This window comes from Plectropomus leopardus, chromosome 8, assembly GCF_026936395.1.
Source record: "Plectropomus leopardus strain MGB_pleo_1.0 chromosome 8, ASM2693639v1, whole genome shotgun sequence".
Taxonomy (NCBI): Eukaryota; Metazoa; Chordata; class Actinopteri; order Perciformes; family Serranidae; genus Plectropomus; species Plectropomus leopardus.
In genome coordinates, this window is record NC_142183.1 from 19,096,772 (window position 1) to 19,121,131 (window position 24,360).

The window sequence follows — 24,360 nt, forward strand, 5'->3', positions numbered from 1 at the left end:
CTGTCCGCCCCGGTAATTTCATCTCCTCGCTCTTGTTAAGGCAAATGGCAAACACACAAACTCATCACTATGTCAGGAATTCACTCTCTAACATCAATGTGCTCTATTTTAGATGCTCTTAATTGTTAAGGCCCATCATCTGTGGAGTCACTTGTGCCACCAGGTCTCTTTCAAAACACATTCATCTCCCAACTTAAGACACCAAACTCTGGTGAAGTCTTGCACTCGTGTTTGCGTAAAGCCAGTTAACTTTCAAACACGACGTACATGTCAGTACACATAAAGACTGTTAAGTGTTGACGTTCTCAGCTTTGCTGTTTTCTCAAGTTACACATGCTGACAGGGAATAGCTGCTGCATGAGTGTCTGAGTCTGAGTGTGTGTGTGTGTGTGTGTGTGTGTGTGTATGTGTGTGTGTGTGTGTGTGTGTGTGTGTGTGTGTGTGTGTGTGTGTGTGTGTGTGTGTGTGTGTGTGTGTGTGTGTTACTCAGGCTTCAGACATATCCAAGGAACACATGAAGGTTGTACGAGGACGTGAAAGTGTCTGTGTTTCCAGTATGCAACACGTCTGAATTTCATCCCACACAGATGGAGAAGCAGCTGCTGGATCACGAGGACTGTAAGTGCATGTCAGTGTCAGTGTGTGAAAGTTTTATATTAGTCAGATTCATGGTGCGTATGTGTTGGCCTGTGACCCACACACAGTCACACAATCCTACTTAGTGCCTGTAAAATGATAAATCCTCGGCTTTCGGTTTGTGCTCTGCAGATATGGGCTTTCACACGGTAGGTATTTTAGAGTCTGACTAGAAAAACCTGTATTTTATTATAATTATCCAGCTGATCATTTTCCTAAGTAATCAATGTTTTTTTTAGTCTATGAAATGTCAATAAATTGTGACAAAATATGACTTTTTTTCTTGCAATGAGGTTTCACATCTCCAGTGTATAGGCTACACACACACACACACACACACACACACACACACACACATATGTATCTATATATATATTTATTATATCATATCTGTTATTCAGACGACACTTTCAGAACTAAATGTGATGGACACTGGACACATTTAGGTTGGTACTCAAAATGTATTTAAGTATGTTTAGTACAAATTTTCCCTTTTTGTTTCTCTAGATGACGTTCTTTGCTGAGCTGTGGATGAGGAATGTCTTCACCTCTGGTATGGAAAGGAGGAATAATTACAACGACAAATACCTCCTGAAATGTACATGTGGGCATGTGAGTATTATTCTAAGTTTTAAAAAGAAACCTATATGAAACTACCCTTTTAAAGAGACAGTTTAGCCCAAAATTTAAATCACATTTTTTTCCTCTTACCAGTTTTATAACTGTACTGTATCACATCACTTTCTGCACAGTGATACAGTTGGTGGGTTTAGTTTGGTAGAAAGAAAATAGTTCCTACATGAAACTGTTCACAACAATGTCTGTAGATTATCTTGAGTAGCTGGGTCGTGATTTCTGGAAAGAGGGCTTGCTGCTGAGTTTCTCAAAAAAAAATTGTTTTTTAGGTGCTTTGAGCACCACAAGCTGAGTGCCATCTCTACATCCAACGTCTCCAACACTCTGCAGTTCACACTGAAATAATCTAGATTAATCAAAAGCACTACACGTAAGAGGAAAAGTATGTATTTTTGATTTTGGAGTGACATGTCCCTTTAAGGTTTAATACTAGGCCCTATAATGTTTAAAGTGTCTTTATAAACGTTCCTTGCAGTGCAGAGACCAGTTTGAAATAGCATTTCAACCTTCATGTTGGGAAATATATACACAGCACATACTATATATACGAGGATAATAAAGTTCCTATAGCTGCACCTGCCACAGCGTCGTATTATTAGAGCCGTACGGAAACATAAATGGTTTTGTCCTCTATCTGCTACATCCATATATCTATCTGAGTGACAAGTGTGTGCGTAAGTCTGTTAGTCACTGAATGTGTGTAATGTTTGTAACACACACACACACCCTTCCTTAAATTTGAGACCACCAAACGCAGCAGATTCTCCCTCCCTCCCTGCGTCCTGTCATTCGGTGTCATATCTATTTAGGGCTCCCCGCTGCTCTTCATTTCCTCTCGATTTCTCGCTCAAGCTCAAATAGAAGCAGCAACACTTAACTCCAGCACACGAGATCTCGGGGAGAAAACTGCTGTCAGGCACAGACCAAAGGAATATAACACATGTTCAAAGAGGTATTATTGTTGGGAGGAATTTAGCACCGGCTTCATCACAGCGAGCCAGAGTCCACTTTCAGGACGCCAGTGGGAAACCACACCACTGAGAGATTATGTGAGGCCTAATGCTTCCTTCGTCTTGATCCCTGGAGCTAATTTGTTGAGGGAAGTAAGCAACAATAGATCCGTTTGAGAGCAAACTGCTCACTCTTTTTACTTGTAACTCATGGGTTCACTCGGTGTCCCCAGTCCGTCCTCTTCAAACTCAGATGACGAGTCCCCCGATCGCACTCCGGCCCCGGATTCCTCCCGCCACACCTCCCACACGGGGAAGCAGAGCGGGCTCGGCAGTTTGGGCTACGGGGTCATTGTGGCTTGGCACCACCTCAGGCCCTTCATCCCCTTCTTCCTCATCAGCTTTATGGTCGTGGCGCTCGTCTATCTGATGCAAGCCATCATCTTCGGGGGGCCCTTCAAAGACCCGCACTTTTTTGTCAAGTTCAACGAGCGGTGGCCTCGGCCAACTCAAGGCCGACAGGACTCTCCGACACCCACCAAGTTTTTCAGTCCGGTCCCCTCATCGTCCTTTGAGCAGTTTCTTGTTGAACTGCACGGAGAAAACGAGACTATGTGAGCTGGTTTTTGGGGCCATGTTTTGCTTTTACAAAGTAGAGACCGAGTAGAGACAAGCAGAGAAGAGGGTATGGCATGGACAACGACCCCAAGGCTTGATTAGATCCCGGGATGTTGCAGTAATGTGGCACGCTCTGTACCCACTCAGCTACCAATGCTCTCCAACAATGTGAACTATGTGATTACAAAAACTGGAGAAAATGCTTCTTTTCTGTGTGGATTTGAGCAGCAAGGACTCAGAGGATTTCAGAAGGTCTCAATGCTATTAAAAGCACACAGACTGATACTGTGACTGTTAATGAATAATTTAATTACTGGGTATGTTTGAGTTGTTATATATGTGAACTTACTTGTGCTTTTGACTATTTGTAGTTATTAGTTTAACTAAGATTTGCAATCATTGTGTGGCAGATATTTAAGTCTCATTTGCTTTTTTTGGTAGTTACCTACTTTGGGTCACATTTTTCTAGTATTCTCATGCCTTTTTTTGCCATAAAATGCATCAGCTCATTGGCCACAGTTGTCACTTTATAACAAGTACCTGCTATTTGAGTAAAATCACCTCTGATTTACAATCAAGAAATCTATGGTTGAGTACCATGAATCTATGGTTGAGTACCATGAAATTCCCCAGTGCTCCAGACATGATATGTTTCTGTAGTCTGACGCAGAAGTTTATGTCGTCCTGGTTCCCTTGTCAAAAAGCTTATGGGATTTTTCCTTTGGATTCTGGATCCTTGCGGAAAAAGCTCTGTGGTGAATACACGTGTATGACAGTGACATGTTTTGTTGAGCAAGATAATCTTCCCAAATTAACGCCACTTTAATAATTTTTGGAGCCTAACACTTGGTTATAAATGTACTACACCATGGTCACATGACTTCAACATGGCTGTAAAGCCACGTTTGGAGTGATGACGCTCTTTAGGCTCATTTAGCCACTTGTTAGGGACCACCGTTTTTAGGACACACCTCATGGGTGGGGTATTTACTGACATATTTTATGTTGTAGAACAAAACGTCAAAGTCTCTTCAGCCTGTGTTTACCACAGACCTTATTTAAGACTTCCTACCAAAAATCCATTTTAAAAACCCACTGACTTTGAGACGTCAAACAAACCAAACAAAGACAAATCAAACACACCTACACTTTAATCAGTGTCAGTTCAGCTATAGCTCTGTGAAACAATGTGAGATTCAAGCCGCAGATTGTGCTAATTTCCTGTGATGTAGTTTCTACATATATAAACTACTTTTTAAACTACTTTTACTTTGTCAAGCTAACATTTTTGAGAGTAGTTAATATGTTGTTTAACTCCAAGTAGCTAGTACAAATACAAACACTGATTACGGGTTTGAAAAAAACAAGACCAAGTAAAGTGAAAAATTCCAGCAATATGCAGCTGCAGGTGCCTCTCAAAACCCAGGACAATAACCTTTAATCAGTCCGTGTTGCTCCAGTCTCCTTGTGAAACGTGCAGGATTGGGTCACAATTTTATGACAACCTTTCTATTTGACAGTGCTGAAATTTATCAGCTTTGTTTGTCTATGTGGTAATTTTTTGGGACAGGGATTTTGTAAACATTACAGGCTTTGAAATTATCCTTAAAAGTTGTAATAATGTGTAATAATATTGTTTTATTAGGATTATTTGGCTGCCTGACATGTACAGTAAAGCACAAATCACTTTCTGTGTTAATGTCTGTGGCAGTGGGTGTTAATGCCTGAGGAAACACTATTTTCCTGAGGATAATGTTCAGTTTCAAAAGTTTGACAAATCAAGCAGGAATCTTCCAAAGTTATGGTCTTTTTAATAATAAAGTTCCCACTTTGTGTTACAATCCCTCCACCATGGCTCAGCAATCAAAAAGAGAGAATTGCTGGACTCGTTTTAGCTTCAGATGAACTTTAAAAGTCATATTTCACAGAGCAAGAACCGTGGACTTTGTCCACTATAAGCTACTGTGATGACAGAATTAATTTGATGTCAGCCCACAGCAGAAACTATTCATCATCTCTCACAGCTCCTCAGGCAGAGAACATATCATGAAAGTCCTTAAGACACCTGAGACACTGGATCATCCTGTATGTTTACTAATGCTCAAACATGGAGACAGGGGTTGACAGACAGACAGACAGACTGGTAGCTGTGTACAAGACAACATATATGGGGGTAAAAATAACACCTTGTTAATTTGTTTATTCATGTTACACAGGGACAGGGTATCCAAGGTCAGTCATTAAAATTGTTTACCCTGAATAAGATGACAGCCGGACTGTGGCACAGCAGAGTGGGAACAATTAACACCGATGTTTTATTGTGTCACAGAGTCTCTTCAGTCACAGCAATGTGCCATTTACAGGGTTTTGCCACTCAGAGGTTTCATGTTTTTATAATTTTAACATTTTGCTGCTGCATCTGCTATACCAACTATTGACAATTATTAGTGAATGATAACTATTAAATGTAGTTTAACAGCAGCACGAGGAGAAAAGTCACCAAACCACCTAACTGTCACAGGGAAATAAAGGCCAATACCAAAACTGTAGAATAAGTGGGCTAAGCAGAGGGTGTGTTTAATGGCTTTAGAATTAAACTTTTCTTTAAAAAGAAAAAAAGAAGAGTGTTTTTCTTTCCTCAGATGTTTAATGTTTCACTTAATAGCCACCCAGATTCTCCTTATGCAGTGCAGCCCTACAATTAACCCTACCTTCAGTAGGGTTATAATATTCAATTTTATTTAAACTGCATTTAATGTCTTTAAAAATGTGATAGTTTAACTAAATAGTTACTTTGGAGGCTTTAGTATATGCTGCTGATATACTGAGAGGTGTACTTTTGAATATTTTGAAAAAAAAAAACGCAAAATATAATGCAATACTAACTCCTTATTATCTAGGCTGAAGAACCAACTGAATTAGATTCAGTGAGGATGTGGTCAAAGAAATATTTTTATCTTTTACTGAAGTAAAAGTAGCACTAGAGTACCAAAAGTAAATATTCTCAGTGTTGCAAATAATAAATGTGGGGCTAATTTGAAAGACTTTATGTACTCATGGGTAGCTAAACCTGTAATAATATATCAAAATGTATTTGTTAATTTATTCATTTTTTTAAAATAAATATGCAAAGTAACTAGTAACTTATGCTTCAAGTTCAATGTAGTGAAATATAAATTACAATGTTTGCCTCTGAATTGTAGTTGAGTAGAAGTATAAACTAGCATAAACTGGAAGTATTTAAGTATAGTGCAAGTACCTCAAAACTATGCTTAGTACAGCTCAGGAGTAAATGTACTTAGTTGGTTGCTTGCCCCACTGAACACACAACAAATAGTCACTGAATCTCAAAAAAAGGTTTTTATTTTATATTACTATTGTATCATGCTCAACCCATACAATAATTTTCAAACAAAGGTTTTTCATACAATTTGGCAAGAAAACAATCCAAAAAAGGACAAGACAATGATTATATTCACAGGGGTATCATTCAACAAGCAATAAAGACATTAAAGGAAAATATATTTAAGGCTTTACAAATTCAGTGTTTTTCTTTGCTTTACTATTCTTTAATTCATGTAATGCCTTGGTGTAGTGTTTGATTTCTATATACAGTTGTTGTAGTGTGGCATCATTTTCTTACATTTGGATTTGTGAATGTAAAATTTCTCATATAAAAGAAAGAGGTTCAAAACAAACAGCTTTTTGCAAACAATATCATTTTTATCACAAAAAAAGGCAATAATGTCCATTCTTTCTAAATGAATGACAGAAGTCAACATCTTAAAAAGTATTTTTAATCCATCCAAAATTCATAATTGTAATAATTGTATAGGCATTTAAATAATAAGTGACAAATAGTTGAAATTTTATAAATGAATGAAATTTTCAGCATCTCTGAATCTAGAGAGCACTTGGTTTACAGGATAAATCAACCTATTTTTTTATTTTGTTGATGACACATTATTTCTTATTAAAAATCCAGAAAAACATTTAATATTCGGGGCTCCAAAATATCATGGCAGGAGAGTTGTCTCCAAGACCATCGAAAAGGTAGAACACACCTTGAGGCATATCTTTGTTAGGCGATAAAGGAAGTATTGTCAGTGAACTATCTCGTGTTTCGCTGCGTCTGTACTCTTTGACTGTAGCGAGTCTTGCGCGCCCTGGTGGCGGAGCGACACCGCGCGACACAGGCCAGTTAACTACCACCACGCTGACCCCATAACACATCCAAGCGCTGACCCGTGGATGACCTCCGTAAACAGACAGAAAACACAACCAGAAAATAGAGCAATATACTGTCTGTTTTTTTCGTTTTTATATTAATATTTTTTTAAAGTGAACTCGTGTTATTTTTTTGACGTGGGACCGGATTTAGAGGGAGCACTGAGGGTGAGTGATATCGATATCTGTTACCTGACCGCGTTTTTCTGTAACACTTCGCCAGGAAAAAGTAGTTCCAAGTGTTGAGGTTGTTGTCAGAGATTTAGGAGTCAGAAATGTAATGCTGATGACATGATAACTCACAGGTGGTCTGTTGGGACCAGTTCACATGTTGTTACTCTGTGTGTTTTGGTGTGCACAGCTAGCTGACTGCTAGCTGTCAGCCGTGATGCTAACCTGCAGGTGTGTGGATTAGCATCAATTTCTAATGCAGGTATTGATGGTTTTAACCCTTTGAAACCTGAGCATATCGGCTTGATTTCTTTTTTTAAAAAATGGGAGGAAAGCAGCAAGCAATGAAAGAAATGTTGTTGTTGCAGTGTTGTTTGCAATTATCGCTAGATTAGTATAAAGAACAAGAAAATTACCTTAAAAAGAAAAAGAAAGTAAAAACAACAAACAAACAAGGCAAATAAGACTTGAAAAAGTGCTTAAAAATTGTAATAATTATGTTACATAATTTAAAATATGTAATGTTAATATGATTATTAAACATATTGCTTTTTACTAGCTTTTTTCTTGTTTTCTCTAGATATTTTCCCTAGCTTTTCAAAAATATATTTTTTTAATGTACTAATTTCTTGCAATTTGTTGAAGGCACATTGCCTTTTTTAACATGTTTTTATAAAGAACTGGCACCACTTTTATGTGCAATGTGCAGATACAGCAAAGATGTGTTCATGTAACAGCGATTTTACACTATTCTGTATTTTTTTGGCAAAAAATGTGCAAAACAGACAAGATCCTACCCATATTAGTGTTGCTGATCAAATAATTGATTGGGTTATAATAGATCTGATCAATATAATACAGATCAGGAGTCAGAAATGTGCCAGTTGAAATGTTTTTTATATATTATATGTTTGTATTATATGTTGGTATTGGTACCAGTATATATTTTTTATGGTATCTTATTAAATTTCTTATTTAAGCCTTTGGTTTGTTTTACCTTCATGAGCCTGATGAACACCAAGCAAAATGTGTTGCTCATGCCAATCAATGTTAATAAAAGCTCTTTGATTGTGTTTTTTTATGGGCTGCATGTGCGGTCACTACTGCAAAAACATTTCATTATTTCTTGCTTTTGTTTCTCCTCTAAAGTGGATGGTGAGATGTGGTGCTACCAGAAACCGGGGTATGAAGCCCTCCTCGTCGCTGAGCTGCAGAGACAGCAGCAGCGCAGCCAGTTCTGTGACACTCTGCTCAAGACAGAAGGTACAAAAAAACAAAAACAACCACAAATACACACACATCACACGGTCATCTTTTCAGGTCATTTCTTTCTGTTTGTGTTTTTTTTAATAAGCACACTATGTTAAAGCTTCACAATTAATCATTAACGCCACAAAGCAACACAGCTAACATGGTAATCCTTTGAAACCTCAGACACCTTTTACAAGCTATTTAACCCTTTGAAACCTTAACAAATAGATTTGATTTTTTTGGAGAAAAAACAACACGGGGGGAAAAGGGCTATGACCAACTTGATAAGAAATGCCCCACAAAATGCAAGAAATAAGTAAAAGGTAACAAGAAAATGGCCTGAAAATTAGTTTTAAAAAAGAGGAAGGTTATTAGAAAATTGGTTTTAAAACATTTCAGAAAACCATATTTTAGTTAATAAAAAAAATCAGGTAACTTTCTTGTTGTTGTTTTTAGTTTGGTTTTTTTTCATACATACTTTTCTGTCTTGTTTTTTTTTCAGGTAGTTTTCCTGTGAAATTCTTGCTCATTTTTGGGCCATATCTTGTTAAGTTGCTCATTGTCTTCTCACCATGTGAGAGGGCCCTGTTCATTTAAAATTAAGGTGCAATAAAAACATTTTTTCGTGTAAATCAATAAATAATAATGATGATAAATAATCTTGCTGCTGTTCATCATATAGAAGCTTTGCACACAGACAATCAGTATTCTAGTTTTGAGTATTTGTGAAAGCCATCATCATTCCTGATGCTGTTTTTCTCCTCCAGGTGTATCAGTGCCAGCACACAGCTGTATTCTCTCAGCCATCAGCCCCAACATCTCCTCCGCTCTTTCCTCCACACCGCCGCCCCCTGCAGGCCAGAGCCGCCTCCTGGAGTTTCATGCTCTTGGCACCTGCACCCTGCTCCGCCTGGTCAGACTGCTGTACTGTGGGGAGATGACAGGGGAGGGGGAGAAGGAGAAGCAGGAGGCTGTTACTGCTGCAGCCAAACTGGGCATCCAAGGGCTGGTGGAGGTCACAAAAAGAGACCTTCAGAGCAGAAATGAGGGAGGAGAAGGCCAGTGTGCAGAGGTGGGAGTGCAGACGGAGCCACTGATGCCTGGGGAGAATGAAGGGAGGCGGGGCAGGTGGAAGAGAGAAGTGAGGGATGGGAGCACCTTTCTGTGGAGAGAGACAACATCAGAGGGTGAAAGAGACACATGGACTCAGACAGAGGAGCTTCAGGTAAACTCGGCTCCCCCTTCTCACCCAGCAGCCTCCTTCGAGACCATTGATATGTCTGCACTCCAGAGCTTTGGAACCACACAGATTGTCCCTCCTCAAATTCCGTACATCCCGATATCCCTCGTCTACCCACCAGATGAAAACCAAATGCACCAACATCCTTCTGCTCTCTCAGACTCTTTGCGAGAGTCTGCAGCAGCTGGACACACATCTGCTGCTGCTGTGGCACCGCCACACGCCTTCGCCCCCCCACCCCTCCCTTTTTCCATTCAAGGGACCCTGTGTGCTGCTGACCCTCAGAGCTGGTGGACTGACCCTCAAGGCGCAACCACAGACGCCACAGCGCCTGAAAGATGGGAGGAGGAGCAGTTACAGCAGTTTGAAGGCAACATCCCCGGATACATCAACTACTTCCTGCATCCGAACAAGGAGGAGCGCTTCCACAGGGGGCGAGCACGGAGGAGGCAAGGAGCAAGGGTGGGAGGTGCAAGGAGAGCTGGGACAGGTGAGAGAAGAGCCAGGAGACCACGAGCAAGAACAGGAGGGAGGGGGAGGGGAGGGTTAACGCAGACGGTGGATGTGCAGGAGGTGGGGGTGAGCAGGCTGCAGAAGTTGTTCCTGCAGAGGTTTGGGCTGAGGGCGTCCAAGACGGGTCAGGGCGGAGGAGCTGCAGGCAGGAAGTTGTACCTGAAGACCAGAGCGCTTATGAAGCCCGCCAGGAGGAGAGGAGGGCGCGGCAATGTGTGGGAGAGCAGCCAGAGTGGAGACGTGCCACTGTACAGTGAGGGAGGAGGCAGTACGCAGCGTAGGAGTGCAAGGCAACAGTTAAAGCAGGTGAGGCTGTCGACAAAACGCTGTCCTGTTTGTTATAATGAAAACAAAAATAAACATAAATGTGAAATAAAGTTCAGTCTATGAACTCAACAGCCTAAACCATAGCTTTCACAACGTATGCATTTCAATATATTGATAGAAAATATAAAAACTAAAACTTTGTTTTAACAAGACGCCCTTCAAGACTTTTTCATTGTATAAAAAGTTTCTACTTAATAGCAGTATATTATTGGCCAACATAAAACAATATAGAGGTTTTGTCTTTGTGATTTTAACTTGTAGTAATTTGACCTGATGTACTTGTACTTGACCACCTCAGTGATCCTTTGTATTTCCATTACTCACCCCGGATTACGTCACATTTGTTAAAAATGTAAATTTTTCTCGAAAGTCGAAGGAAGAATCCAAAAAGCAGAGAATTCTTCATAAATTGAAGTCATCGGGGGAGACTTTTAATAACAGCAAAAGCAGGGGGTTGTGTTGTGTTTTACCATGAGTTAACAAAGTCATTAAGCTGGTTGTAGTTTGGTAAAAAAGGGAAAGTCTAAATCAAAAGGTGTACAGTTGTATATCTCTGGAAAAGGAAAATGGGTGTAAAAATATACCTTTCTTGCATTGTTTGAATTTCTGTGTATTTATTATAATGCAAAAGATTCATAAAGTTGGCAAATTTCCCCAAACTTAACAAGGGACGTACCTGTGCTGTTTATATATAAAATAAGGGTTTAAGCCAAAATAAATGTGTTTCAGAAGTACTTAGCAAACAACATGATAAATACGAATTGGATTACACTGCAAGAGATGTGTGAGATTATGTTAACGGATATTTTGATGATGTTTTGCTTTTGTTAAATGTGGTCGTCTATGACTTAAGTTCATCAAGAGTTGCCTCTGTTTTTGGATTCTTCATTCGCCATGAAGGCATGTATGAAAGACAAACTCTCTTTACAAATTTAACGTAAGACAGGGTGAGTACACAAATGATCTTTTGGGGATTGAGGTATTCTTTTAGGTGGCAAATTTAAGAAGTTGGTGCCTCTGCAACCGATCCAGAGCCTAACAGCTCTTCATAATGATTTGTGAATTGACTTCATTTCTAAACTTAGTGCATGCTCACTGCAGGAAACTAAGAATCCGCTATTGCAAATACTTTTATTTCCATCTGCTCTCTCTGTTTTACTGTAATTAATACACTTTTCTCTGTGGGTATAGGATGCTCCTCCTGCCGGCAGGGCTCGGAGGGCGAGGGCCAAACCAGCATCAGTGTCCTTTTCTTCCCCTCATTTGGGATTCCACAACGCTCAAACTGTATCTGCCCTCGGCCCCATTCTCCAGTCTTCTCCATCACCTGCAGCCTCTTACGCTGCTCCTGCATCGTCCCTGCTCCACAGCACACCCCTCCCTCCTCCTGCTCCTCCCCCTCATGAGGAGCAGCCTGAACACTTTGAGCAGCTACTGGAGGAAGTGATGAAGGGTCTTGATATTTTACCAAACAGCAACAACAGCAACGCACCACAGCCTCTTCCAACCAGTAGCAGCAGTTGTGCCCATGCCTCCTGTGGCAACACTTTGGCCCAAAACAAAGAACAAGGCCATACCGCTGCAAACAGTGAGGTGCCCGTTCTGCAGCAGCAGGGCGAGGGAGAGCTGAGTGAGATACTGGATCACTTCCTCCAGTCCTTTGAGCAGCACGTTGAAAGTACTGCCAGGGAAGCGGCGGAGACGGGTGGTCGGAGAAGCACAGAGGCTAGCCAGCCTCACACTGTTCTGAGACGGAAGACAGACAGAAAAACCAAGACCCGGACCACAAACAGGCCTCAGACATGTCAGCTACAGCATCCACAGACACCATGTCCAGTCAAACACTCTCAAACACCTGAACTGCAACCGCAAGCTAATAGACAGTCATCACAGCCACGTAAGGCTTCTGCTCGCCGTGCCGTTACCCCCAAAAATACTGAGGGATCACCAGTGAAAGCCAAAGCACCGGCCAAACGACGGAGGAGAAGAAATGAGTACAACTTTGGGCTGAGGATGAAGAAGCCAAAGCCACTGGGTGTCACAAATATGAAAACCGTTGATGACCGAGAAGACAAGCAGCTGCAGCAGATACCTGTGGTGAAACTGGAGAGGAGCAGCCTGCTGCCAGACAAAGCTATACTGCGAGAACGCAGCTGTTTGAAAATCAAGGTAACAAACTTTTCTAACTACTTTCCGCTCGTGCTTCTGCCGATGTCAGCCGTCACCATCAGTCGAGTCAAAGTCTGACAGCTGATGTAAATTTGAGGGTGAATCTGGATTGTGTAACACACACAGAATCAGGAAGAAAATGTCTCAAGTGGTTTGTCTGTGTGTATTTGTTTTTCAGATTCCTGCAAAAACAAAGTGCAACTCATCAACAGCGCCACGTGACAGCGTGTCTAAAAAGGCTCAGCAAGTGTCATGGAGCGCAAAGATTTACCCAATCAGGAGTCGGTTTAGAGAAGCACATATCATGGTGAGCACTGACCTTTTTTCACAAGACGTCTGTGTGCGAAAATGTCTTTGAAGCATCTCTTCTTCAAAGAAAGAGGCACACTGCATTTATGTTGTCCTCACATTAGCAGTGTGATTGTGGTTATGGCATTGGCTAAAATATGCAAACAACTGTTGGATGAAATTTTGTAAGACGTTGGTCGTACCTAGAGAATGTGTCCTACGGACTTTGGTGATTCCCTAACCGTCTACAGCAATCCTTGATACAGACATTCACGTCTCCCAGACCATGTTACCTTTTTGATTCTTTATTTTTTTATCGTTAGTTCAATCTTTAGCTTCATAAAGTACTTTGATTTATAAACAATTACCAACAAAACTAATGTCATTCCCATCAACCTCAGCTGTATTTTGTGTTTTCTGCTAATTAATAAATGTAGCATGCTAATACGATAAGCTAAGACGGTGAACATGTGATACATTACACCCGCTAAACATGAGCATGTTAGCACGATGATATTAGCGTCTAGCTTAAATCACTGCTGGGCACTGCTTTGCAGAGCTGCTAGCATTTCTGTAAACTCTGCAGACTCTCACAGAGTGCGCTCTGTGCTCCAACAGTGGTGCAATGCACAACACTCACACTCATGCCGCCACAAACAGAAAATCTGTTTGTGGCGGCAGATGTTTTGATCGTGGTGGTCTGCCATAAATAAATGAATATGTTGGAGACCCTGAGGATGGCATCACTTGAAGTAGACGGAAAAAGAAAAAACTATGCACTTTAGTTACCAAAAGTCACTGAAGACACTAATGATTTCATTGTGAGTGGCTACCACTTGTGATATTTGAGAATTGGACTGTTTTTGCAGTGAAGATCATTTATATTGAAAGGGGACAGTTTTGCATCAAATGTAGCCTCTGCATACTTTTTTATATCAAGAATATCTTTATTACATTTTAAACAGTTTAAACACTGTATACAACAGGTATAAAGCATGCTTACAGAGCATATACAAGACGGGACACAGCATGAAAACAAATGACAATCCTCCCCATTTCACTAACCCCCAAATAACGGCCGGAGTATTAATAATAGGACCTCTCTCTCTGGAGTAGTATAGTAATATTGATGATGAGAGAGAGAAGGAAAGATTATGAAGAAGGCAGTTTCAGAATAATGGGCTACATTAACAGAACATTAACAGCTTGACCGAGAGCTCTGGAGGTTATCTCATAATTTAAATATGTAAATATGGGTGCATTTTACCTTTTGTGGATGCTATGAGTATTACAGTTTCTTATTTTCTTACTTACTTTAGCATTGTCAAGAGCTGCACAATGCTTTTGTGAAGTTGTGAAAGTCTATTTTTGTATTTGTATCATTTTAAAAGGTTCATTTGCTTTGCAGGACAGCATGCCCTTTCTTGAGAAGCAGACACCCTCAAAGGGCCCACCAGGTCACCGCAGAGGAAAGTGCAAGCAAAGAGGACAACTTCTCAGTTTATCTAATAATGAGAGTTCAGCAGCACCAGTTCAGCTGCAACCTCAGGAGCCCACTATCAGCGACGAACTAGAGAGAAATCAAGAGAGACATGAAGGAGAACTGAGTGTCCAGCCGCAGGAGCAGGCAGAGAGACCCACGAGGAGGGGAGAGAAGAGGAGAGCAGAGGAGGAGACAAATGATAAATCCACTGTGACCAAGAGGGTTTGCATTGAGCAAACGGCACAGCCAACCTTTGAAACATGCTCCCTGAGCTCTGAAACCGCAGACTTCGTCTCTGAACCAGCAAGCAGAGAGTTAAATGAGGTGTCCAGTGCAGGAGATTGTTTACAAAGAGAGCAAGGAGAGGAGGAATCAGTGAGGAGTGAAATCAAACTCAAAGAAGAAGGTTTGATGGATGAAAAGATGGAGAGCAGCGGCGATGAGATAATCGATGTGGACGGACCCACTGTGTCACGTTTTGTCGTCGCGAATGCTTTTGTTTCACCCTCATCGCATTCAGCGAAGGAGGTCGGCTGCAAGTCGAGCTGGGAAGAGGAAGACAACATTGACGTGATTGGCGGTTCCAGCCCCGCCCCTAATCCGGTGATCATCAACTGGACAGAGTCTTCAGAAGGTGAGGGAGAGGAGGGAGACGAGGACGTTGATGTTGTCGGTGAAAAGATGGAGATGGAGTCGTCGGCGGTCGTCATTACTGTGAATAAAGGTGAGCTTGTTAGCAGGAAACATCAGACTGAGGTGCTCTCACATTAGCATCTATGTCCGCTTTCCTTTTCTTCTTGTTGTCTTTAATTTGTTTTATTTCCTACATTTCTCAGAAAACGTTCCTGAATTTGTTTCATTCAGCTGTGGGTAAAGAAAATAACAGCGGCAGAGATCAAGAGAAATGTTGTTTAATCATAAATGTCTTCTGTTTTTATTGTTTTCACCTCCATGTGAAACACACTGACAATCACACGAGGGATTTTTTGTTTTCCTATTCCAACAAAGTTTCGGATAAGAAGAGCTGTGAGCAACGTGTAAGCTTTGTTTGGATTGAAAGACGGAAAAGAAAATATGTGCATCATAATGCAAAAAGATGTTTTAATCAGAAGCAAAAAAACAGGACAGAGTGGTTAATATGCTATTGAGTTTCAGCTCTTGAGTTGAGTATACACACTTCACCAATGTCAAACTGTCAAAGATGACTACTGGCATTGTTTTTTTGTCTTTTTTTTTTTAGCAATTTGAAGATATTTATCTATTGATTTTATGGAAAAAGTTCTTACTGAGTTCAGTAATTTGTAATTGTTCAGCAGATATGTTCAGCAAAATTTGTTTTAACTGTTTAACTGGTGTTGAAAACAGCACTAATCAAACTGTTCAGAAAAACATTAAAATTAATACAAAAAAACAATTTAAAAGTAAAATCAAGTTTATGTGATAACAAAAGAATTAAGAGCATTTTGTTAGTTGTAAATACGACCATGACTGTGTAAGTTGTAAGTATGATTGATAATGACGGCCTCTGTTCTGCCACAGTTTGAAAATGTTCCAGGAAGACTTGTTTCACACTCAAGTTATGTTTAATAATGTTCCTCGTGGCACTTTTGAGTCTACGACTCAGATTTCTACAATAAAAATTCCTCTTTAGTTCCTGCAGAAGCTCTTCTCTGTGACTCCGCACGCACGTCTCTGGAAATGAGGCTTATCATCACAGTGCAGATTTAATTATAAGATGCTCAAGGAATTTAATGCGGCAAGTTTGAAGATTTCAGTTCAGATTGATTTGGCAACACTGAACAGCAGTGTGATAGTTAGACAGAACAAACCATTACTGGTTTCATAAAGAACTCAGGCAATAATTGGCCTTTTTCCATAATGCTGTGCGCAGCCGTGATCTGACGTTTACGATGTTTACGGACCGTTTACGTTTTTGCGTCAGCCACTATAGTTCCTTTATATGCTGAGCACACAGGAGAAGTTGCTGATCTGCAACCTTACTGACATTTTAAAAAAACAAGACAACATTTCTAAGTCATTATGTCCAATAATATTGGAACCACATAGTCGGTGTTGCAACAAAAATACACATAGCTCATAGCTCATATTTAGGTGATATATTTTCTGCTGCTGTGTTTCTTTATGCTGCTTATTGTCAAAATAGCAGATACGTTTTTAATTTGCTTATGATTTATTTATTTCCCTTATTTTTACTGAATATTTTTGTCAGAATGGTGAAGGTATTTTTTTCATTTTCTCTGCTTCATACGCTTTTTTCTTCAGTTGCACTGCGTTCAGCTCTCTTAACCACTTTATTCAACAGTGATGGTAAAATACTTTGTATCTTTGAGATAATTAACTTAAAATGTTCCCTCTTTTTCCTCCCCTATCCCGTCCTTTTTTTCCATTAGTCTTCACCTTCCTTTACAGTACGCTGTCTGCCTCATGTAGCACCTTTAATTAGTTTGGCAGGTACACTTTGAAGCGCCAATGATGTGTGGCTACATTTTTTAGTCTTAGACACATTTTACAAGCACCATTTAACCCCAGAGTCGAAAGGCGGTTGTTAAGTTTAAATGGCTTTGTTAAAATAATCAGACCATAGATCAATAGAAACTTATCAAACTACTCCTGCAACTTTCAGTTTGAGAAGTGTCTTTAGACTTTTTTTCATACTTGTTATGCTTTTAACTCAAGTTTTTCAATTGAAACCCATTGCAGCCGCAACCACCATTCTCTGTCGAGAGAAAAACTACAAAGTTTGCAGACACCTTTTAAGCCTGCAGGTGGTTTCTTTCATGCCGCCCACTTTATTCATCGCGTACACACTAATGCAATACAACAAGAACTCGTGAAGTGAAAATGAGTTTATTAGTTATCAACCTGTGGATCAACCTCCTACACACAACAACAAAACACATCTGAGCTGCACCACAGCGCAGTCTGCTGCACTGAGGAGGTTCTCCCGGTCACGGCTTCTCGTTGGAGCTTCATCTCCCCTCTGTTTGGTTCCAGCTCGCTGAAGAGTTTCTCTGCTCATCGCCCAGCTCAGGTGAGGAGTGCAGTGCAGGTGTGTGCTTGTGTGTGAGTGTGTAGCGACCTCTAAACCAAATAAAAAGACACTGTGTGCGTGTCAGTTATGTCAGCGTGTGTGTGTGGTGGAGCGTGTGTTTCCCTGTGCTTTAACAGTGCGATATTGTCTCTTATCACACTCTGGCAGCGGCTGTGAATCAGTAGTGGTGTTGGGGCGGCTGTTGCGGCTCAAGTCAAGAGGAAGGAAAGGTTTGAAGAGAGGAAGAAAGAAAGAAAGGGGAAGGGGTTGTGGGTGAAGGGAGGAGGGTGGAGGGGAGCTGCTGTCTCAGTCTCAGCCTGTCCTCCTCTCAGTGCTGGATGCGCCTGATGGACTGGATCTGAGGGGTCTGACAGTGGGAGCCCCAGTTCCTCCAGTGCTGGTAGTCTCCACTGTGTCTCTCACACTCCATGATGTACTGCTGGCCTCTGTAGCCAGGGTGCTGGTAGCACACAAAGCTGCATCGAGAGGAAACAAGGGTTAGTGGGACTATTTCAGGAGCTGCTGTCTATTACATAAAATACAACATAAAGAAGGGCTGTGATGACTGTTTATCTGAGTGATATTTTTATAGAACAGAAAGTCTGATTTCAAATAGTTGCTCATGTAAACCAGCTGTGTTTGTTTGCAGGTGTGTCCTGATCATTCGGTGCTGTTCACACAGTAACTTACGCGCCGCACTGCACGTGCATGGAGCCAACTTCAGGCATCATCCAGCCCATGGCCTGCAGAGAGGGGTAATCGTCACAGATCTCCACGCTGCGGCCCATGAAGTTCTCCCTCTCAAAGATGACCATGCGGCTGCTCTGGTGGGACTGCAAGGGGAGAAAGAAACTGTTGGATTTTGGACTCCTGAGGTAATCTGTTGTGTGTTGGCTGAACACTGAGAGTGGGGATGTACTCACGGCGCAGTAGATGGGGCGCAGAGACATGAGGCGCTCCACGTGGTAGGAGAGGGATCCACTGTAAGCATCCCAGTGGGGGTACTCTCCTCTCTCCAGGATGAACTGCTGGCCCTGGAAGTCGTGGTGCTCAAAACCCACCCAGCTTTTCAAGGAAAGAGAGTGAGTGAGATGTTAACATGAGTTTACTTTATGTCCATCTAAAGAGGCTTGATTCTGTCATTTACCTTAGATTCTTGTTTAATACAATCTTAACTGTTACATAGTATAGGTCTGTTACATGATGAACGATTATAGTAATAAACTTTTTTTATATAGCACTTGGTAATTCTTCACAAGAAAAACTATTCAATAACAAAAGTATTCAAATCAGGAGAAACATGGAGGGAGAATAATAAAACCAATGGTTTAAAAAAAATAACACTAGTAATAAATAATGATGAAAAACATTTTTAGATATAAAAATACATTAAGACAAGTATGAAACATATAAAATAAATATCACATAGTAATGATGTTAGAAAAGGTCCCCATAAGGCCAATAAATCATGAAACACAAGTAGTGGTTTTGTTTCAAAATCTGGTTTTGAAAAATGAGACTCCCTTTTTCTACCAGGCGCAAGAGCTTTAGTACAAAAGCTCACTTTGCACAGTCAATAATTCAATTGTTTTAAGTGCTCAAAGCTTTCACCACTCCTCTTTATTGTCGTTTGGGGTGGATGTATCAAGAGAAAACAAAATGGTTTAATCATTTTCTTTGATTCACCTAGTCAGTGCATTCATTCTCATCTAATTTGTGTCTTCTTGTTACCAGAGGAAAAGTGTGAGACACTTACGCTCCGCTCTCCACCCTGATGGAGCGGATGTTGTCCAGTCCGCAATCCTGGATGTTGCAGCACTCGGAGGTGAACTCCAGGCACTTGCCCTGGAAATGCTCCTGCTCGAACACAGTCACCTGAGGGACAGATGGAGATGACGAAGCATTAAAGAACAAGAAATGAGTTTGGAGGGGAAAAAAAGGGTTGTGTATCCTTTAACTTTCTATATTCAGAATCATATAATTTGAGCACAAATGTGTGTGTGTTTACCTTGAAGAAAGGAGCCATGCCCATTCCTGAGTTGACCAGAGGCTGCATCATTGGGGACCTTGTAGTTCTGTACATCTTTACACCTGAGATTCAGATGAGGACAGAGAAAAGTTAAGCAAAAGGTAAAATATGGGGGTAAACAGCATGGGGGGAAAAAAGTACCTAAGAGCATCAACAATGTCATATTCTGGAGTACCATTTTTTTCTTAGTGTAAAACATGATGGTGTTTAATTTACACTTACAGAAACACCACAGTGAATCATTAAAGCATAATTAAAGCATTGAACTGAAACACCTGGAGGCCAAACACAGTTAAAAATTAAATATGACATAGACTGTGATAACAGTTCATGTGTTGAACAAGTGTTTCAGAGAGTGCTTTTGGTGATGAGTGTGTGTGCACCTGTGTGTCTGACCCTGAGCTGTGTTGAGAGCAGAGATATGCATCCTTACCTAGATTGGCACTTTATTGGAAGAGCTTGAGAGTGATACGCGCCTACCGCCTGCCTCGCGTAGAGCTTTGAGAGAACCTGGCGCTCCAGTTTTATATGGACGGTCGGGGAGCGCGCCTGCCGATGCGCGTCCACGGCTCTGACTCGGCCCATGCGCACCGTCCGTTATCGTCGGCAGCGGGGCGCGCTCCCGGGCTCTCTGCGCGGCCGCTGCGCGCTGTTGTCCGGCTGCAGGGCCAGCTCAGCAGATCCCATAGTGCCGCTGGTGCTCCCGAACAAAGGCGCTCCGGTATGTTCGGACCCCGGTCAGCAGTCCAGCGCGTGCCCAGGCACAAAGGGCCGGGATCGGGGTGGAGAATGTGGGGATTAACGGCGGAGCAGAGAGGCACCGCTGGGGGACACAGAAGGAGATAACTGGGTGGGTCTGTGGTCATGCACAGAAAAGTTAAAGAGCTCTAAATTTAATTTCATTGCTGTTCACACAGTTAACATATCAAATGCCCTTGCACGCGCTCCTTCGAGGGTGCAGGTAGGGTGTATCCAAAGATGTAGATTTCAGGTTTGCGTCAGAGTACACGTCCTGACATTTGTCCCTCTCAAAAATAACATAAAAGTAGCAGAGGACTTTTATTTTTCATAACATTCAAGACATTTTAACCTTAAATTGATGCAGAAATGGCACCAATTTGTGCATAAAGGCTGAATCCAAATCTCCAGACTCCACCACACTTGCAGACTCACAGACTTTGCGAGCTGGTTCTAGGGAAGTCTGTGAGTGATGAGGGCTGTCCAGTTCCACAAATCATCCAGGGTCCTCAAGTGGACTTTCTGCAGACTTCCAGAGAGTCCAGGCGGGGTGCAGACTTCACTGGACTTTGCAGGTTTAATTACCCACAATTTATAGACATGGGACTTTTCCCATTTCTGACTTAAAACAACTCAACAAACTTATGATAACTTACAGTGTTAAAATGTGACATGAATCATTTAGGCCAGAAATAATATTTAACCGCATCACGAAAAACATGTGTAGCCTTTATGTTGTATAGACATGTGTGAATATAATTTTGATCAGTCACCTATCCTGGGATTTATATCTTACGACAGGTGAGGAACAGATGAGCAGACAGAGTATGACAGCAGCAATCACCAAGTACATGACTGTAGTTGTCACTAAAACGTTTCCACGGCAACAAGTGAAACAGGCTCAAGGCCTGTCTGTCAGCTGCTTGCAGTCTCTCACCTCTCTAATGTGATGAGAGAAAACACATCACAGCATGTATGACTGGAGTCCGTGAGGGCTCAGTTCACAAGGCCAGAGGGTGAACATTTGGATTCAGCCAAATATTCCCGAGAATGCAAGAAATTAAGTATTTCATGCTCAAAATGTTCTTGTTGAGAACTCCCAAATACCCCATTTCATATATGTAACCCTCAATGCTGATACAAAACCTAAATGCACACAGATGTGTGGTTTAGCTGCAGCCCAGTGGTATCCAAACTGAAGTCCTCGGGAGCTCCCATAACATGAAATTCAACAGTTTCTTTTGCTTTTTTTTAAACAATTGTTTTTATTTATTTTTGACACCATTTATATCAACCAATAATATCACAACACATAAATATCAGGACTAATAAAAGACAGGTACATTTTTAAAAAAACACTCCATAATAACAAAATAAATACATATTTGACATTCCTATAATAAATATATGCATCATGTGATACAGTCCTACTATTATGACAAAGAGAGTAACAGATACAGAGAAGTAATAAAAAACTATATGCCTAATGAATTCAGCTGTTTCTGGTGAAACTTTCCCTATAGTGTCAGCCCTATTTATCTAAATGATATCAAACATCTCCCAAAATATATCACATCAGATAATGAATAAGACCTATGAAGTGTGTGTCTGTGTGTGATCTTATGCCTCAACGGGACCTCAAACATCAAGTGAAAAAGCGTTTCATTCAGATTTATGTCTCACATGAATGTTACCCACATATGTTTTCTGGAAACATGCAGCTTGAAATGTTTCTATGTAATTACATTAAAACTTTATTGACATTATATGAAAGCGAGAGGTTCGAAATCACACATTTATGAAGCCACAATTAAATAATTCATGTCACTGTGTGTAATAAAATCTGTCCAATCATACTAGTTTGTAGTTTGGATTTAAATTAGTGGATTGGTATATTGACGGAGAATAATGATCTGAAATGTGAAACTAAATTACTATGATTTAGGGGACATAATTTAACTCTAAAAATTGATCATTATCTTTCATTTCATTAGTCCTGTTAGTAACTGGTCTTCGGTCCAGCCTCTGTCAGTCGTCCTCTGCCTCCGCCCACCCCCTCTGTCCGTCCCTCTCTGATGATGTGGGGTTTCTTTTGTCTCGCGTCTCTGACCTCAGCAGGTTTGTTTCTCTCCCCATAATCCCTCTCCTATGGGCGCCAGCGTATAAAAGGGAGGGGCGCACTCCAAGCCGCACACACTCTGAGTGAGTCTCGTCATAGGCATCGCACACACAGACAGGTAAGACACACACACATACTGTGCACTTACAGGTGTGTAGAGAGAAAAATCAGAGAGAAGAGACATAGATTAGTCTAAAATGTACTTTTTCCAAATTGCTGCCTTTACAATTTTACCTCTATCTTGATACCCTTAGATAAGTGAAAACAGGATAGATTTGTCACATATCCTCTCTCAGTGTTATTTTTTCTCTCTTTTTTTTACCCAGCAATCATGTCCAGTGGAGATAAGTCCAAGACTTCTTCCCAGACCGACGGGAAGGCTGCTCAGAGCAAGAAGTCTGAGATGGGAATGATGTCCTACAAGGTGGGTTGCTCTCACACGGCACATAGAGATATGTTCAGTTTATCATATATATAAATATGCTGTTGTTGTACTGACTCATCTGTCGCCTGCAGATGTATGTGTTCGACCAGGAGAACTTCCAGGGTCGCATGATCGAGATCAGCAACGAGTGCATGAATGTGTGTGAGCTGGGCATGGACCGCGTGCGCTCCCTGCGCGTTGAGTGTGGACCGTAAGTCTCAAAAACAGATTTACCTAAACATTTAAAAAACACTCGTCTTTGCACTTTGCACTGATACTTAATAATATTGTCCTGTGTGCAGCTTCGTTGGCTTCGAGCAGATGAACTTCTGCGGTGAGATGTACATCCTGGAGAAGGGAGAGTATCCTCGCTGGGACTCCTGGAGCAACTGCCAGAAGAACGACTACCTGCTGTCCTTCAGGCCCGTCAGAATGGTACAAAGAAATTCAGTTTCATCCCCTCAAAGTTTCCTTTTCTGTTTTTCTTTCGACTTTCCCCTAAGCTCTTCTGTTTTTTCTCTCTTCCAGGACCCTGAGAAGCACAAGATCTGCCTGTACGAGGTCGGAGAGTTCAAGGGCCGCAAGATGGAGATCATGGACGACGACGTTCCCAGCCTGTTCTCCTACGGCTTCACTGACAGAGTGGGCAGCATCATCGTCAGCTGCGGAACGTGAGTGCAGAGAAGTTAAAGGTGTCACTGATAGAGTTTTAAAAAAGGCAACCCTGTTCTGACATGTGTCCTCTTTTCTCTCCAGCTGGGTGGGATACCAGTTCCCTGGATACCGTGGAAGCCAGTACCTGCTGGAGAAGGGCGACTTCAGGCACTTCAATGAGTACGGCGCCCGCAGTCCCCAGTTCCAGTCCGTGAGGCGTATCCGTGACATGCAGTGGCACCAACAGGGCTGCTACACCATGGCCAGCAAGTGAGGCTCAGGAAAGGAGAGAAAGAGAAAGAGCGGAAGTGAGGGAGAGGGGCGGAGGAAGAGGGAAAGGGGGAGAGATGTCTGAGGCCTTACCTCAGTACCTTTAACGGTCTTTGATCTAAGGCAGTGAGGGGAAGGGTGAGAATCTAGACCTGTCCCTGATAGGAGACAACACCTCAGTGGAAGGACCAGCTGGACCACCCTCCATTTCTCTCTGTCTCTACTTTTCTCTTTCTCCCCTATGGGCTGAGCATTGCTTCCCCCCCTTTTCTCCTTTTTTTTAGTCCCTCACTTCATTCCCCTCCACAGTCTTCTGAGACACCAAAGAGGGAAGACGACACCTCTTGCTGTTTTACACACTCGATTCTCGGCTCAGGGTATGATGCACCATGGGAAACTGAGTCCCTAGAGCCCCCTGCCCCCCGTCTTCTTGCCCCTGTGCATTGCACACCCTCTCTGCTGTACAGAATCCTGGCCAAGTTTTCAATAAAAAGGAAAATCTTGATTTCAAAGATGTTGTTGTTGTTACTTATTACTGAAAAATACCCCGAATGAAAATGTCAAT

General features: G+C 41.6%; 3 protein-coding genes across 5 annotated transcripts; 2 read left to right on the forward strand and 1 right to left on the reverse strand.

Annotated features, from left to right (window-relative positions):
- Positions 1-47: 47 nt before the first annotated feature.
- On the forward strand, positions 48-17,213 carry LOC121948486 (uncharacterized). 3 transcript variants are annotated; one of them, XM_088081042.1, is made up of 7 exons: positions 48-618; positions 1,144-1,240; positions 8,388-8,501; positions 9,257-10,548; positions 11,761-12,738; positions 12,917-13,045; positions 14,435-16,906. In XM_088081042.1, exons 2-7 carry the CDS (start codon positions 1,144-1,146, stop codon positions 15,278-15,280), a joined length of 3,456 nt encoding a protein of 1,151 aa, XP_087937168.1. In that variant the 5' UTR covers positions 48-618; the 3' UTR covers positions 15,281-16,906. The 3 variants fall into 3 exon arrangements, with proteins under 3 accessions (XP_087937168.1, XP_087937170.1, XP_087937169.1); XM_088081044.1 differs by lacking the exons at positions 48-618; positions 1,144-1,240 and adding exons at positions 3,036-3,157; positions 16,921-17,213 and having other exon boundaries at positions 14,435-15,233; XM_088081043.1 differs by lacking the exons at positions 48-618; positions 1,144-1,240 and adding exons at positions 6,831-7,235; positions 16,921-17,213 and having other exon boundaries at positions 14,435-15,233.
- A 148-nt stretch (positions 17,214-17,361) lies between these two features.
- On the reverse strand, positions 17,362-20,097 carry cryba1l1 (crystallin, beta A1, like 1). Its single transcript, XM_088081059.1, has 6 exons — positions 20,024-20,097; positions 19,570-19,652; positions 19,318-19,436; positions 18,485-18,626; positions 18,252-18,394; positions 17,362-18,037 (listed from the first exon to the last, which is right to left on the reverse strand). The coding sequence occupies exons 2-6, from the start codon at positions 19,642-19,644 to the stop codon at positions 17,890-17,892; spliced, it is 627 nt and encodes a 208-aa protein (XP_087937185.1). The 5' UTR covers positions 19,645-19,652; positions 20,024-20,097; the 3' UTR covers positions 17,362-17,889.
- A 2,412-nt stretch (positions 20,098-22,509) lies between these two features.
- On the forward strand, positions 22,510-24,307 carry LOC121948271 (beta-crystallin B1-like). The gene is made up of 6 exons (XM_088081058.1): positions 22,510-22,565; positions 22,774-22,871; positions 22,964-23,082; positions 23,174-23,306; positions 23,400-23,542; positions 23,628-24,307. The coding sequence occupies exons 2-6, from the start codon at positions 22,779-22,781 to the stop codon at positions 23,797-23,799; spliced, it is 660 nt and encodes a 219-aa protein (XP_087937184.1). The 5' UTR covers positions 22,510-22,565; positions 22,774-22,778; the 3' UTR covers positions 23,800-24,307.
- The last annotated feature ends 53 nt before the right edge of the window (positions 24,308-24,360 follow it).